Source organism: Natator depressus, chromosome 1 (genome assembly GCF_965152275.1).
Source record: "Natator depressus isolate rNatDep1 chromosome 1, rNatDep2.hap1, whole genome shotgun sequence".
NCBI classification, from domain to species: Eukaryota; Metazoa; Chordata; order Testudines; family Cheloniidae; genus Natator; species Natator depressus.
This window is the reverse complement of record NC_134234.1, coordinates 302,843,828-302,861,722: the sequence shown is the minus strand read 5'-3', so window position 1 is coordinate 302,861,722 and position 17,895 is coordinate 302,843,828. Positions and strand designations below refer to the sequence as shown.

Here is a 17,895-nt window from a genome sequence, read left to right as displayed (position 1 = left end):
TCTTGTTTGACTTCTCATTTCTGGTATTCTTGTGCAGCTTTCTCAGCCTCTCATTTTAGGGCTTTTTGCTTCTTTTCCGATAGAGCCAGCTCTAAATTTGCAGTTGTTTCACAGTTGCTAATTTTAAACTTCCTTTATTCTATTTCCACACTTGAGATAATAAACAGAAAATAATTAAGCTGTAATTTTTCTTTGATTGTTTCCAGCCTTTTGACTTGTGAATCACTTAAAACTATTTTATTGTTGCTTGAAGTGTAATTCTCAAATAGCAACCTGTATGTGAATCCTGCTGCCTATGCCAATGTGACACTTACGGGTTCACCCTGGCCAGTTATGGTGTTCAGTCAACATCTGCCATGGAACTCTGGGTGACTTAAATGCTATGCTGTTGTGGCTCACAGCTCCGACACCAACAGCTAGCATGCAAGTTGTACCCTGGCTTCCACTGCCCAATTTCTCTTTGCAGGGGGAACTCCACAACCCTTCCAGCCTTGAGTTCTGCCCCAAAATCATCTTTCTCTGCAGTGCACAGCCCCTCCTACTGTAGCATCCACAAAACCGTATCAAGTTCGCTGCTCCTTTAAAGTGACAGTACACAGCAGCTTATTAACTTAACTGGGGTTGACAAACCTTCCACTTCAAATCACTGAGTTGGTTTATTGTAAAAGTAAAACAAGTTTACTAACAAAAAGACATAGGTTTAAGTGTTACCAAGTATAAAGAATAAGGTAGAAATGGTTACAAACAAAAGTAAAAATATGTTTCTAACACTAAAAATCTACTTAAAATATTAACTAAAGTAGTTTGTCTCATCACTGACATTCTTCCAACATGGCTGGCCTATTCTTGAACCAGGACCCAACACACAGAGCTCAAAGTGTTTGGTTTCTCTGACTATTTGAGTGAAGGATAACTATGGGGTTCTCTTCCTTTCTTTTCATAGTCGAGTAAACGTTTAAAATGTATTCTGTGAAACATGAGCCCAGATAAAGTTTTTCTCCTTCAGGGGTGTAAATTCTATGCTATCTTCTCCCCCACTTTTTTGCTTGATAGTTTTATTTACCTTATATATATTGGGATCTTCATTGTCTCTGCCTGACGACCAGGCTGGTCAGACAAACAAATACATATTCCTTTTTCCTGGACAGACTGGGTTATGCATTGTTGGTCAAACACGTTTTAAGAACATAATTCTAGCATGTATTTATAACTCTTTGTACACAGTATACATATACTACACAATGATTTTGGGGGCCAGGTGTTCCCAGTTGCATATTATTCCTTACATGTGATACCTTTTAGAGACAAATTATGACAACAGTGTGTAAGGTTTAGTGAGTATGTCAGGCCTGACAAAAGTTGCTGACACAGAGTAGTGAACCACCAATGGGCATTTTTGTCACATCTCCCCCCTGACATTGATGCAGTACAATTAGCCATTCCTTAGGCGTTGGTCCTAAATCCCCCTGAGCCCATAGGTTACGGGTCACCTTTTCCCCTCCCTACCCATCTGTATTTCCTCAGCAGTTGCTGCACACCCATCTGGGTCACTTAGGCCAAAGGGTTCCAAGGGCATGAAACCAGATCTTACCACCCTGACTCTGCTATGCTCCCAGAGGAATCTTGGCCCACAGCTATTTACATTGCTGTACTAGTGACTCACCACTCCCAGCAGATTTTGGGCCACAACACCTTCCAGCTGTGCCTCAGTTTCCCTGCTCTCAGTGGAGTGCTGGCTCATAGCTATTAACCTATCTGTGCTAGGGTCCTACCACTTCTAGCAGCACCTTTTAGCTGTGCCACAGACACACAAAACACTGACTCAATTTCCCCAGTGAGGGTTTATACCCTTAATCACTGAGTGTGGTCATGGCAGGTTTGTACCTTAGCCCTTGGGCTCAGCCTTGTTATATCATCACAGAAAGTAGCACATCAAGAAAAAAACACTTCCCATGTTCACACAGTCGGAATAACGTTTAGTGTCCATAGTGACTCAGGCTACAAGCGGAGTAACGGGGTCCACAATACACCTGTCTGTGTGCTACCACCTGATCAGGCACATCATTATGTCCTTCCTCCAAGTTTCATTTGTGTGATTTACCCCCCTCTTCTGTTCAAGCCACCTGTGTTTGTCCTGGTCAGTAAGCTTCTGTTGCTCCAGCTCTGTCTCCTCACTCTGACACACTTTGAGGTCTGTGGTGAGAAACTTATTTGAAGAAAAGACTAGTTTAAGTTGAAATTCAGTTGTAGAAACATATTTTTACTTTTTATTTTTTGTAGCCATTTCTAACCTTGTTCCTTATACTTGGTATCACTTAAACCAGGGATCGGCAACCTTTGGCATGCGATGTGTCAGGGAAATCTGCTGGCGGGCCGGGGCGGTTTGTTTACCTGCAGTGCCTGCAGGTTCGGCCGATTGCAGCTCCCACTGGCCGCGGTTTGCAGCGGATTTCCCTGACGGGCCGCGTGCCAAAGGTTGCCAATCCCTGACTTAAACCTATGTCTCTTTATTAATAAGCTTGTTTTACATTTGCCATAAACCAACTCAGTGCTTTGCTTGTTTGTCAATTCCAGTTAAGTTAATAAGTAGGGCTGTCGATTAATCGCAGTTAACTCACTCGATTAACTCAAAAAATTAGTCGTGATTAATGCAAGTATTTGTAATAAAAATAAATATAAAGTGAGCACTGTACACTTTGTATTGTGTGCTGTAATTGAAATCAATATATTTGAAAATGTAGAAAACAGTCAAAAATATTTAAATAAATGGTATTCTAGTATTGTTTAACAGAGCGATTAATTTTTTTAATCACTTGACAGCCCAATTAATAAGCTGCTGTGTACTGTCTCTTTAAAGGAGCAGCAAACTTGATAAGATTTGTGGATGCCACAGTAAGAGGGTCTGAGTACTGTAGAGAAAGATGTTTTGGGGGCAGAGCTCAGGGCTGAAAAGATTTTCGATGTCCCCTGTAAAGAGTAATTGGGCAGTAGAATCCAGGGTGTGACCTGCTTGCTTGTATGCTAGCTGTTGGTGTCAGGGCTGTGAACCACAACAGCATAACATTTAAGGTACCCAGAGTTCCAAGGCAGGTGTTGACTGAACCCTTTACTGGCTTGGATGACCCCCAAAGCATCAGAGATATTACTTTTCCATATTGCTTCCCTAGATACTGATTTTCAAATCATATCTGTTTTTAGAATATGGGGCTTTCAGAGCATAGATAAATATCCCTTTCCCATAGTGTTTTTACGCAAATAAAATAATCAGTTCCTTTTTCACTCTGGAGTCACTGCAAGAATCCCTCTGTAAAGAACCCTTATTTCTTAGGAAGGAAATCTCAGTTCAGAAAGGAAAAAAATGATCTCTCCCCTTAATCACAAGATAGCATCAAAAATAATGTTTTGTGGCTTGCTAAGGTACACGCAAACTATGTTCTGTTAGAGTAATAGTCGCTGGATGTGCACAGATTGCCTTGAGATGTGTCTAAGTGGCTTTGATACTGTTGGGATAACTCTGACCTCTACATGTGCATCTGAGGGTAGAAAGATGCAGTCTGCTATGTGGTGGTTATGGATAACTGAGTATGCTACTAGAATTTAGCATTACTGTCTGCATTTTAATTCTTTTAAATCTGATATTCTTTTCAGATGTATCAGACTGGGATTCTACTAGCATTTCACTTAAAAATTTACCAGGTACTAAAAGCCCCAACGTTTTGACATTTGGGAATCCTTCATCTTTACTACCAATGTTAACAGCAAAGGATGATGCAGCAGCCACAGCTTCTGAAGTTATTCCTCCAAGATTAGAAGAAATGTCAAAAGCTCAAACTGTGACTGCACCAGAAAATACCCATTTATATTCTCTCCAAAAACAACTCCTGCCAGTAATACTAAAAAGCAAAGGTATTTGTTTGTTTGATATAATCTGTTATAATTTTTTCTTAGTTACAATTACTGTGGAAGAACTTACTTGAAAACTGGAATTTGGGGAGTGGAAAACCTTTGTGATCCTTCTATCTTGTCCTTTCCACACTCTCTATACCTTAATTTGGCGTGAGGAAGTGTGCCTGCATCCCATTTTCAGACATCACAAAGTCCCATTTAAATTCAGTGGAACTTAAGGCTTGTCTTCACTACAGCTGCTGGTTGATCTAAGATACGCAATTTGAGTTAAGTTAGTAGCATAACTCAAGTCGACATAACTCAAGTCTACTTACTACGGGGTCCACACTACACTGTGTCAATGGGAGCCACTCTCCCACCGACATTGCTTCTGCCTCTCGTTGAGGTGGAGTATAGATATTGATGGGAGAGCGCTCTCCCATCGATTTAGCGCAGTGGTGGGCAACCTGCGGCCCATCAGGGTAATCTGATTGCGGGCTGTGAGACATTTTGCTGACATTGACCATCCACAGGCACGGCCCTCTGCAGCTCCCAGCGGCCGAGGTTCATCATTCCTGGCCAATGGGAGTTGCGAGAAGCAGCGGCCGGCACGTCCCTGCAGCCCGCCGCTTCCTGCAGCTCCCATTAGCCGGGAATGGTGAACCGCGGCCACTGGGAGCTGCGGGAGGCCATGCCTGTGGATGGTCAATGTCAGCAGAATATCTCGATAACCGCTGCATTTGTTGCAGCAGCGCTGATTTAGCTCCATAGTGAAGACAAGACTACTAAGAATCATAACTCTCCTAGGTGCTTTTGAAAATGTTTCTCTTAATCACTATACTCTTTGTATATTGTTTTTACCTTATATATGTCTTTTTGTTGCACAGTTATTCCTGTAATTGTTTTGGTAAGCTGTTTCACACACTGATTGTCTTTGCATTGTTGATATGTTTTAAAAATTGTCTTTGACTCCGAGTCTCTCAGTTTATATTCGCAAAAAGAAAAGGAGTACTTGTGGCACCTTAGAGACTAACCAATTTATTTGAGCATAATCAAGGTGGGCCATTTCCAGCACAAATCCAGGTTTTCTCCCCACCCTCCCCAACAAACCCACTCTCCTGTTGGTAATAGCTTATCTAAAGAGATCGCTCTCCTTACAATGTGTATGATAATCAAGGTGGGCCATTTCCAGCACAAATCCAGGGTTTAACAAGAATGTCTGAGGAACGGGGGGATTGGGGGGGTAGGAAAAAATGGACACAAATCAGATGTCAAGAATTATAACATTCATAAACCAGTCGGAGAACACTTCAATCTCTCTGGTCACGCGATTACAGACATAAAAGTTGCGATATTACAACAGAAAAACTTCAAAACCAGACTCCAGCGAGAGACTGCTGAATTGGAATTCATTTGCAAATTGGATACAATTAACTTAGGCTTGAATAGAGACTGGGAGTGGCTAAGTCATTAAGCAAGGTAACCTATTTCCCCTTGTTTTTTCCTACCCCTCCCCCCCGTTCCTCAGACGTTCTTGTTAAACCCTGGATTTGTGCTGGAAATGGCCCACCTTGATTATCACACACATTGTAAGGAGAGCGATCACTTTAGATAAGCTATTACCAACAGGAGAGTGGGTTTGTTGGGGAGGGTGGGGAGATAACCTGGATTTGTGCTGGAAATGGCCCACCTTGATTATCATACACATTGTAAGGAGAGTGATCACTTTAGATAAGCTGTTACCAGCAGGAGAGTGGGGTGGGGGGAGAGAAAACCTTTTGTAGTGATAAACACCCATTTTTTCAAGGTTTGTGTGTATAAAAACATCTTCTGTATTTTCCACAGTATGCATCTGATGAAGTGAGCTGTAGCTCATGAAAGCTTATGCTCAAATAAATTGGTTAGTCTCTAAGGTGCCACAAGTACTCCTTTTCTTTTTGCGAATACACACTAACACGGCTGTTACTCTGAAATCAGTTTATATTTGAGTCACATTATTCTAAAGTTTGACACCAATTCAAAAATATAGCTGAAGAGAAGGTGAAACATGGTGCAAGTCATTCATAAATAAGAGGCTTTGGACATGAACCTTTCTTCTGGATGGTGATGATGAGGATAACTTTCTGGGTTGGGAGTGGCGGAGGAGAAAACTCTGACACAAAGATGCATCAGACCTGATTCACCTCAGGAAAGAAGCCCAGCTACTTGAAACAGTGCCTGGGAGATGAGCATGATGTAGTTGTGTATTAGGTCTACTTGGAGAATTGTGATGCTTCATGGAAAGCACATAATGACACCTGCTTTGAAGTTGCTGTTATTAAGCTGTAAACGATTAATGCTTCAAAGAGCATGGAAAAAACTAAGACCTTCAAAGTCAGAATACTGTAATAAAAATAACTTTACTGTTCCAACAACAGGATCTCATTTCTCACTGGTAAGCAGTTGGTTTTCCAGTAACTTCATTACACAAAATGTAGAAAGACAGAAAAATGTTGAAAAGAAACATACAAGACCATGAACATCAAAAGATGGTAATAGTGTTCCTAGCTATCCTCTAACAGAAGATACCCAGCATTTAACTTTTTTTTCTATTTTAGGACTATACACTGTCACCTTTCCACTTAAAATTGATAATAATAGTCAAGTCCCTACTAGACTTTGCAGTATGTCTGGTACTTCAACCTTTTCAGGATAAAACCTCTGCCTGGGGTAGAGTTCTTTTTTAAAAAGAAAAATTGGTTGATTTGTTTTTGTTGGGTTCTTTTCACTTAGAAGGGGAGTCAGAGTTGTTGTTGCCATTATGATGGAAAAGTCTTTTTAAAGAGAAGGGTTTGCAATGTTTCCTAAAAACAGTAAGGCATTGCATTCACTAAGGGCTTGTCTACATGGGAAGTTAGGGAACAGCAAGGTAGGGTTTGGATTTACTATACCCTAGCTACTCTATACTAACTCTCCATCTGCCCTCTTACTGTGTACTGAAAATACCTTTGTGCACTTGAGCTTAGTCCACTTTAAAGTATTCTAAGCTAAACTGCCTAAGGGCACTCTTAGACCCGATCTGCATTATGAAGTAGAGCTGTGATTCCCAGCAAGTGTACACATACTTGCGCTAGCACATCGAGCTAACACAAGTATAAATAGTAGTGTAGTTGTGTTCGCATGGGCAGTGGCAGCACAGCTTAGCCATGCCGACCGTATACCCACTGGTTTCAGGTGAAAGATTGTTCTGTAGCTGGATTCCCTGAACTGAGAATGTCCTGCCCCCAATACTTGCATGCTTAGTCCTGGGTTTTGTGATCTGCAATGTCCCACAGGAGTACAGCTGTCTGAGCAGTTGATGGATTGCAGTTTGGTCTTTAACGTAACTGGGGTTTGATCCATTAATCACTATAAGGATTGGGACAAAAGCCATAAACTGTCATTGGAGGCTGACTGAGGGGACTTGAACATGGGCCTGATGTTTTTACAGCAACCTAATAGAGAAGGTGCAACTTTATTTCCTGATGTGGAATAAATGGGGTTATTCTTTGAGGCACTTGAGAGAATCCTGTAAGGTTGATAAGATACCAGCCCAGAATACTTCTAAAGGATTTCTCCTTCAAGCAATTTCCTTATTACTGTCTCTCCAATGGATGCTGAGATTTGGTATTGGTTCAGTCCTAGCAGCCCTTCTGGCTCAGCAAATGTGCTTCACCAGTTATCTTGCAAAGATTTATGCCATTCACAAAGCAAGGCTTCAGCCTATTGTTGCACCAAATTGGTTACTTCGGGGGGAATTATGTACCAAAAAATTAAATATTCTGCACACAATATTTGAAAAATCTGCATATTTTATTTGTCAAAATAAATCATGACAGTTTGAACTATTTTGGTAATTTATTTCAAAATATCTGTCAAGTATGTCTGTAACAACAAAACAAACAAAAAAAAAGATTCTTGTAATTTTTTTTGACAAATAGATTCCTTACTAGGCATATTAATACAGAACTTTGTGTAATTCATTTAAATTACCATACAGAACTGTATTTCCTGCACCTGTCAGAAGAGTGCAAAGGCATGGGGGAGTCAGGGGTAACAGAGGAGCTGAGGGAGAGGGAAGGAGCCTAGGAGTAAACCTGGAGGGTGCTGGATGTAGATGTGGTGTTTGACACCATCTGTGTGGGCGCTGTCATTACTAAAACAACCATGTCTAAATACCTGTCTAATATTGTATTGTATTACTGCTGTGACTGGGCAGGTCTGCAGTCACATCATGAACATGGCCCTCATTGAGGCAGAATAGCTCTGATTGCCAACCTAAGATGTACTGTACTAGCAGATATGTTCAAAGCAGTCACATGGTCATCTGTGAACACTTCTGCAAAGCACTGTTGATTAAGATCATTGGTTCTCAACCAGGGGTGTGTGTACCCCTGGGGGTACTTAGAAGTCTTCCAGCGGGGACATCAGCTCATCTAGATATTTGCTTAGTTTTACAACGGGCTACATCAAAACCACTAGCGAAGTCTGTACAAACTAAAATTTCATACAGACAACAATGACTTGTTTATACTGCTCTATATACTATATACAGAAATGTCAGCACAATAGTTATATTCCAATTGGTTTATTTTATAACTGTATGATAAAAAGAGAATATAAGCAATTTTTCAGTAATAGTATGCTGTGACTTTTTGTATTTTATGTCTGATTTTTTAAGCAAGTAGTTTTTTTAAGTGAAGTGTAACTTGGGGGTGTGCAAGACAAATTAGACTCCTACAAGGGGTACAGTAGTCTGGAAAGGTTGAGGACCACTGGTTTAGGTTCTGTTTAAGGAGAGGAATCACAGTACATCTTTCAGTCTTCAGAACCTGTTTTTGAAAAGGGTTCCAAACATTCCTATAGAGATCTTTTTTTTTCAGTTGTCTCTTACTTGAATTGGCCATTTTTGAAGTTCTTAGGAACATTGGAATTGCCATATGAGATGTGGCTAGTACCAGATGCTTGGGAGACTCCCAAAGTGGATAATTGTTCTGTAAATAGAGTGGATTAATTTTAATCAAAGTAATTTTAAATATTTGATTTTAATCTTGTTTTGCATTTGTACTTTTTAGTTCTTCTTCAAGTGATTGCTCATGTGTATTCCACAATAGGTGTGTGTGCTCGCCACATGCACCGGTGCCGGAAGTTTTTCCCCTAGCAGTACCCGTAGTGGGGGGGAGCGCCCTCCGCGACCCCCGGAGTGGCACCTGCCTGGCGCAGTATAAGGGGAGCTGCGTGCTCCCCCCACCCTCAGTTCTTTCTTGCCACCAGTGAAGGTGCGTCGGAACTGCTCAACTCCAGCTTTGCTGTAGCCCATCCCCAGAACTGTTAGTTCATTCAGCGTTAGTACCTATAGTTAGTTAGCTATTTTGTTAGTCAGTGAGCCCGGGCCAGGGTGTGCTCCGGGGTTTAAGTCGTGCGGCTCTTGTAGGCGTTCTATGCCAAGAAGTGACCTGTATGCAGACTGTTGCGCTGCTTGGGAGAAACCCATATTAGCGAAAGGTGCAAGATTTGCAAGTCATGTAAGCCTCGGACCAAAAGAGAAAGGGACATTAGGCTCCGGGCCATCCTGATGGAGTCAGCGCTGACCCCAACCCCGGCACGCTGCTCCGAACCGGCACCGCGGTACGCGGTGACCCTCCAGTGCCATCGACCAGTCGGCACCGGTCCCCGTCCATTGGGCATGCCAAGCGGGCCAGGAAGACTCCCTCTTCGCAGCGGCACTGAGGGAAGTCTGGAACAGAGGCTAGGCCCATGTTGGGCAGTCCTCGATCCCCACCGGGCCCCAGGCCTCCGACTCACGTTGAGCGGAGTAGCCCAGCCCCTTCGGAACTGGCCTCTCTGGATGTCCGGATGCCATCCACGACTGAAGCCCTCCAGGCAGCCTGGGACATTATGTCCATGCTGGTGCCCGGAGCGCCACCGATGTTGGCCCTGCGCTCCAGAGGCAAGCCGCCGCTGGGATCTCTGCAGTCGCCTCCATTCCGGTACTGATCTCAGTCGAGGAAACGTTCCTGACGCCAATCACCGCCCAGTGATCGCTCGGGGCAGAGTCCATGTGGATTGCCCTCGACGCCGACCAGACTGTCTGGCTGGGTTCCGGCCGGCTGGGACTCGCGCCACCACTCATCCTCAAGGAGCGAATATCGGCGGGACCGTGGCGGGTGTTGCAATCGGTCCTTGTCTCGGAGAGGGTACCACGGTCGTCGACACCATTCCCCCTTGGAGTCCCGCTCCAAGTCTCCGCCAAGACATCGCAGGCCCGGGTGTCGATCGCTAGCGTTTCGCTGTTGCGGGTCCGCCCGTCAAGACCGTTCGCAGAGCAGTTGTTACCGCCGGTACCGGTCTTCCATGTCGAGATTGCGGTCCCGTGGCCGTCATAGATCCCAGCACCGCTGCTCCTCCCAGTCCAGAGACAGCAGCAGATCTTACACCAGCCCGGCCTCCATTCGTAGCTGTCCTTCGATGGGCGAGGCCAGCCAACCCGAACAGCCGGCCCCGCCGATGCCACAGCAGGTGCAGTGGCACCGAGCGTCGTGGCCAGCCCAATGGTACCAGTGGGCACTGTGGCCTCCAGCGCAGCTCCCAGTGGGAGCTCGCTTGGTGGCCGGAGCTTCGGAGGCACCATCGGCCTCCCTCTCCAGACCCCCGAGAAAGGAGGCGGTGGGACATGCGTCCTCAGGATCGTGCCCGGAGTCCGACCACGTGGTGCATCCTCCAGTGCAGGCCAACACCCAGAGCACTGCACCGGCCTCTTCGCCCCACCCGGAGGAGGCGATTGCGGCCCCGCCCCGCTCCGTCCTGCAGGAGGACTTCAGGGCACACCAAGAACTCTTAGAGAGGGTGGCAGCAAGCCTCCACCTCCAGGCAGAGGAGATGGAGGAGCCCTCAGACTCCCTGTTTAACATGTTGTCCCCATCAGCACCAGGTAGGGTGGCCTTGCCTCTCCATGAAGGAGTGGCTAAGATTTCAAATGCCCTGTGGCAAACACCGGCCTCGTTGGCCCCCATCTCTAAAAAGGCAGAACGCAAGTACTTTGTACCCATTAAGGGGCATGAGTACTTGTATACCCACCAGGCGCACAACTCCCTGGTGGTCGAGTCGGTCAACCACAGGGAACAGCAGGGTCAGCCAGCCCCGACCCCAAAGAACAAAGACTCTTAGATCCTGGACCCTTTCAGAAGGAAAGTTTATTCATCTTCGAGCTTCCAGTTACAAGTGGCAAACCATCAGGCTCTCCTGGGCCGGTACGAATTGAATCTATGGGGCTCCCTGCCCAAGTTTGAGGACTCCCTCCAGGAGTGTGATAGGAAGGAGTTCAAGGCGCTAGCGGAGGAAGGGGCAAAGGCCGCTAGGGCGTCCCTGCAGGCAGCCTAGGATGCTGCGGACACAGCCGCACGATCAATGGCCTTTGCGGTGTCCATGAGACAGGCGTCATGGCTCCTGCTCTCTGGGCTGTCCAGGGAGGCGCAGTCTTCCATGCAGGATTTCCCGTTCGATGGGAAAGCTCTGTTTGCAAAGGAAACAGGTACAAGGCTGAATGGCATGAAAGACTCCCGCACGACCCTCCAGACTCTGGGCTTCTGGGTCCCGACTCCGGCAAAACCTAAGTTCAAGCCACAGCAGACTCCTGCCCAGGCCGCCCTCCCAAAGTACGAGGCCGCCCATAAGATACAGCAGGACTATAAGAGACGCCCTCAGAGGCAGTCTCGGTCTGCCCCCCAGCCTGAGTCCTCCAAGGGCAGGCAGGTGGGGAAAAGACTTTTTTGACAGGATGCTCGGGGGCACCCCACCAGTCCTCATCAGGGATCCACCCCCAATAAAGCTTCCCTTCTCCAACCAGTTGGGTGCTTTCCTCCCAGAATGGTTGTGGCTAACCTCGGACCAGTGGGTTCTCAACACCATCTCCTGGGGTTACACCCTCCAGTTTACTTCCTCCCTGCCCAACCACCCTCCGTCCCCCTTGGGGGACCCCTCGCACAAAGCTCTGCTCGAGCAGGAGGTGGGGCGGCTCCCAGGTCTAGGAGCGATAGAGGCGGTGCCCGAGGAGTTCATGGGCAAGGGGTATTACTCCTGTTATTTCCTTATCCCGAAGGCCAAAGGGGGGCTCAGGCCCATCTTGGACCTCCGAGGTCTGAACCGGTACATGGGTGAAGCTCAAGTTCCTCATGGTCTCCCTGGCCTCCGTCATCCCCTTCCTGGATCCCGGGGACTGGTACGCTGCCCTTGAGCAAGAGGTTGCATACGTCCACATCCACATATTCAAGGGGCACAGGCGCTTTCTCCATTTCGTGGTGGGACAGAATCATTACCAATTCATGGTCCTCCCGTTTGGTCTGTCCACTGCCCCCAGGGTGTTTACAAAATGCATGTCGGTGGCAGCGGCCGACCTCAGACGGCGGGGGGTCCAGATATTTTCCCTATCTGGATGATTGGCTTGTCAAGGGTACCTCCCGGTCACAGGTGAGGGATCACGTGGCTCTCCTCCTGTCCACATGCACCGCCTTGGGTCTGTTGGTAAACAACACCAAATCCATGTTAGTCCCGGTCCAACGCATAAAGTTTATCGGGGCACTCCTGGATGCAGTGTCAGCCAGTGCCTCTCTCCCGCCAGACAGATTCGAGACCCTGAAAGGTCTCATTGACTTGGTCACAAGGTTCCCGGTGACAACAGCCAGGGTTTGCCTACAACTCTTGGGTCACATGTCGGCGTGCACATACATGGTCCATTATGCCAGACTCAGGATGAGGCCCCTCCAGCTCTGGTTGGCCTCAAAGTTCTCCCATGCCATGGACAGGATGGTCAAGGTCCTCACAGTGCCGGACTCTGTGATCACCTCCCTACGGTGGTGGTCCGCCCCAAACAACATGCTCCACGGGGTCCTGTTAAGGGACAGGGCCCCATCATTGGAGCTGGTGTCCGATGCGTCGGACCTGGGTTTGGGGGCCCATGTGGGGAACTTCCAGACCCAAGGCCTGTGGTTGGCTCAAGACCTGACCTTACATATAAACGTCAAGGAGCTCAGGGCAGTGCGACTGACTTGTATGGCCTTCCGCTCGCACCTGGAGGGCAAGGTAGTCAGGGTCCTCACGGACAACACGGCCTCAGTGTTCTATATCAACAGGCAAGGCGGGGCCTGATCCTCTGCTGCAAAGCCCTCAGGCTGTGGGACTTCTGTATAGCCCATGACATCCACCTGAAGGCCTTCCACCTGCCGGGAGCCTGGAACAAGAGGGCACATTGCTTGAGCAGGGACTTTTCCTCGCAACTCGAGTGGTCCCTCCACCTGGAAGTGGCCCACTGGCTCTTCTGAAGGTGGGGAACTCCCTGGTGGACCTGTTCATGACTCGGCAGAACGAGCGATGGCCCCAGTTCTGCTCGGGGGGGGGGGGAGTGGGGAGTGGCACTATCTCCGATGCCTTTCTCCTGTCCTGGTCAGGCTGGTTTCTCTACGCCTTTTCCCCATTCCCTCTAATCAGCAGGGTCCTGGAGAAGATAAAGACGGACAAGGCCCGGGTCCTCCTGATTGCTCTGGCGTGGCCCAGGCAGCATTGGTACGGGACCCTCACAGGCCTGCCGGTAGCTCCACCGTGGCCGTTGCCACTCCGCTGGACCAGCTCTCTCAGGACCAGGGCCGTCTCCTCCACCCCAACCTGGCGGCGCGTCACCTCATGGCGTGACTGCTCAGTGGTTAGGTGGAGAGGAAAGAACATGCTCAGAACAGGTTCAGCGCCTCCTCCTCAAAAGTAGACGGCCTTCCACTTGCCGCGCTTATTTGGCAAAGTGGTCCCAGTTTTCTAGGTGGGCGGCAGACCAGGGTATCTCCCCAGTGACCGCCCCAATCCATCTTATCCTTGATTACCTCCTCCACCTGAGGGCCCATGGCCTGGCGCCCTCGTCAGTCAAGGTGCACTTGGCAGCCATATCAGCCTTCCATCCGCCGGTGCAAGGGCACATGGTATTTTCCCATGCTGTGACTGGCCAGTTCCTTAAGGGTTTGGACTGCCTTTTTCTGTATTCTAGACCCCCGGTCCCACAGTGGGACCTAAACCTGGTGTTGGCTCGTCTCACGGGGCCCCCGTTTGAACCACTGGCCATGTGCTCCTGGTCTCATCTCTCGTGAAAGGTGGCCTTCCTGGTTGCAATCACGTCTGCCCGGTGAGTCTCGGACCTCAGGGCCCTGACCTCCGAGCCACCGTACACAGTCTTTCATAAAAACCAGGTCCAGCTCCACCCATACCCCGCGTTCCTCCTGAAGATGGTCTCTGCCTACCACATGGATCAGGATATTTTTCTACCGGTCCTCTGCTGCAAGCCTCACTCATCCAGTGAGGAGTGCCGTCTCCACACGCTCAATGTGTGGTGGGCTCTGGCTTTCTACCTTGAGCGGACCAAGCCATTCAGAAAGTCCTTGCAACTGTTCGTCGCCTCAGCTGAGCACGCGAGGGATCAGCCGATTTCCACTCAGCAGCTTTCCAATCGGATCACTTCATGCATCCATTCCTGTTATGAGCTGGCAGGTGTCCCCCCGCCACCCATTGTGAGGACACGCTTGACTCGGGTGCAGGCCTCGTCGGCTGCCTTCGTGGCCCGCATCCCCATCCAGGACATCTGTAGGGCCGCCTCGTGGTCTTTGGTTCACACGTTCACCTCGCACTATGCTATCGTCCCCCAAACCAGGGATGACGTCGGGTTGGGCAGGGCTGTCCTCCATCCTGGGAATTTGTGAACTCCTACCCAGCTTCAACAGATATAGCTTGGAATCACCTATTGTGGAATACACATGAGCAATCACTCGAAGAAGAAAATACAGTTACCTTTTCTGTAACTGGTGTTCTTCGAGATGTGTTGCTCATGTCTATTCCACATCCCACCCTCCTTCCCCTCTGTCAGAGTTATCTGGCAAGAAGGAATTGAGGGTGGGGGGAGCGCGCAGCTCCCCTTATACCGCACCAGGCAGGCGCCACTCCAGGTGTCGTGGGGGGCACTCCCCACTATGGGTACTGTTAGGGGGAAAACTTCCGGCACCGGTGCACATGGCAAGCACGCACACCTATTGTGGAATAGACATGAGCAACACATCTCGAAGAACACCAGTTACAGAAAAGGTAACTGTCTTTTCTTTTTCTAAAGAGCTATTGATTCTCATTAGTTGATAACCATTAAAACATGTTGATTTGCAACTAAATTATAGTCTTTTAGTTAAATTTGGTACCTCTTTTTGCTTACCAGACAGATGCACTGTATCTATACACATTTAAGCAATTACATTGCTTAACATTTATTAGATGCTTAATTTTTCCTTTTTTTTTTCCTTATGGTAGGAAATGGTGATGTTTCTTATTTACTAGATTAATATTTTTACTCGCAATTTGTTTCAGTCTCTATTTGGATGGGAATTAGAATTCAATTAAAAATGCACAAACAATATTTAAATAATTACCTTCAGTGTGCTGGATACATTTTATAAAAACTGAATCAAAACATTTTGGTTTAAAACATTATCAAACTGAGGAATATTGTCTGTACTTCGTGAATTGAACTGATTGTTTCTGGTCACCATATCCTTTAAGATTTTAGTACTAGTAGAGCTCATCCTCTCTCACCTAATTTTTATTCTTACATTGGAAGAAAACGAGCTTTCCTGGTTTTTCAACTCCCAAATGGTTACTTAACTTTAAATGAGCTAGTCATTGAAATGAACTGTTTTTATAATCTTAAATGAAGAAAATATTCTCTCTGCCCCTGCTGTCAGACACTAGTTTAGCACTTCAACAAACTCTTGTTCCATGTGCTTGACCAGTTCCATAGTTTAGCTTTCTTTAAAACTTCAGAGCAAAAATGTACTGTTTAATATTTTTTATTTAATTGAATTATTTTAATAGATTATAGTAAATTTAGGCCTTGACGTAGGTTGTCATAATTTCAAATTTATTTTTAAATAGGTTTATTTTTAAAAAGAAAAATATATTTAACTTAAACAATTTTATTTAAATAAAAACTAATTTTTTAATTTTTTAAAACCCATAATTTTTTTGCAGCTGTGAAAATGTAAATCAATAATTGAAAAAAATGCTTAAAGATAAATGTTGATGTTATCCACTGAAATTATAAAAAATAATTGAATTCTGATAAGCCTATTCCCAATTTCTGCAACAAATGAGGCAGGGGTCCTGTAAACATCCTCCTTTACTACTCAGCCTTGATTGACCCCCAAAGCAGGTCCATCCTGTGCACTGAATGAGGCAGGCATCCTATGGAAAAATGTGATCATGTAATTAGACGGTGTCATAATACAGATATGCAACAGGATGAGTAAGGTGGAATGAGCAACATGACTGAGAAATTATATGTCTAATTTTCTATTTCCATGAGAGAGAGGAGTGATATGTGTTTGGCGTCTATTATTATAATGATCTATAATAGATTTCTTTCATATATATATAAAAAAAGGCAATTAATTAGAAGAAAAGATTCAAAACTAAACCAGCTCTATCTTAAATCTACTTTTGTGTCAGTTTCTGCTTCAAAATTGCATAAGTTTATGAGAAACTTGAATTTTCCATTGATGTTTTAAAACTTCCTTGTTGTTTAATGTATATATATTAGCTGTAAGAATTGACCTTTTGCAAAGTAATATAGGCAGAAGTAAATGCTAAAGGCTAATGCCTTTAAGTTACAATTACAAGCATTTTTATTCAATATTAATATAGATGAACTATCCGAACCTTCCTTTAATATGCCATCACCAGATGAAGAACAAGAAGATGCAGGTGAAAACTGCAAGAAGCAGGTATGTAAAGCAAATTTGTTTTAATTTAGATAAGACTATCTTGAAAATTGTTTCACGCTAATGTTATACCAAATAAAATTGACCTTAGCCAGTTCACATGCCGAATTGCTGGATGATAAATGTCACAAAGCCCTTGCTAAGTACTTTTAAAAAACTGTAAATAAGCTTTGGAGTCCATGAATCAAATCAGCCCTGTAGACTAAAATCATTTTATAGGTGGGACTCGTAGTGCCACCTTTTATTAAGGGTGCCTAGCACTTCCCAGTAAAAGAGCCTGTTCTCAGTTGCTTATAACTTTGTCATACTTTAACCATTGGGGCTGAGATTTTCTTTGCTGGTTTTCTGCCTCAGGCTGATTTTGTTTGTTTGTTTGTTTGGAATATTTCAGCCAAAATGGGTCTGCCATTTTTCAGAGTGAAGCTAGGGAGAAAAACCTTGATTGGCCCATGTTAAAAGATTCTGGCAACGATTTCTTTGAAAAGCTCTGTGCTTTGGAGAAAGAACTTGAATTTGCAGGGAAGGTGAAGGGAAGAGGAGGAATAGAGGAGATTCCTTTTGCTGTCCCCATAAAAATCTTTGCAAATTTCACCAAGTTACAGGCTTTTGAAAACTAGCAGTTCACACATTCACAGTAGAAAATTTAGATTTTTGTAGCTGAATTCCCCAAATATTCTGTCTGTAGTGAGCGTGTTCTAGCTTGGGGCTGAGCAGGACTTACTCATCAAATGCAGTGCTGGACTGCTGCAGTCTTTTCTGGGACTAGGCACCTGAACTCAGAGCAGGGAGACTGTCTCCTGTGCTTTCAATCACGCATCCGCCTCCACCCCCATTTCCTCTCTCCGCCATGGACCCAGGCAGTGTGGAGGAGGAAGCTGCCTGATTTGAATACAGAGGTGACAAGAACTGAGCCTGAGGGAAGTGGGGTAGTAGATTGGGACAAGAAGCCTGGAGAGATGGGGAGACTGAGACTTGGGCCTGGGAGGGTTGAAAACTGAGAATGTGAGAGGGACTGGGAGCTAGTAGATGGCAGGGAAACTGACATAAGATGAGAAGCCAAGGGGAAACTGGGACTGAGAACCTATGGGTTGGGAGGAATGATGTGATGAGGGAGAGAAGACAGATCTGCCAAGGAGTCAGATTGTGGGGAGAGAATTGGGACTGGCTGGTCAAAGAGACTGGTGCAAGGACCTGTTAT

General features: G+C 45.9%; 1 protein-coding gene across 4 annotated transcripts in view; it reads left to right on the top strand.

Moving 5' to 3' along the window:
• Window positions 1-17,895, top strand: part of ANKRD26 (ankyrin repeat domain containing 26) — a 196,762-nt gene that overhangs the window by 61,796 nt on the left and 117,071 nt on the right. For all 4 annotated transcript variants that reach the window (XM_074942299.1, XM_074942302.1, XM_074942300.1 and 1 more), the window contains exons 18-19: window positions 3,649-3,906; window positions 16,621-16,700. In XM_074942299.1, coding sequence (XP_074798400.1) covers window positions 3,649-3,906; window positions 16,621-16,700 — 338 coding nt within the window. The remainder of the gene's footprint in view (window positions 1-3,648; window positions 3,907-16,620; window positions 16,701-17,895) is intronic.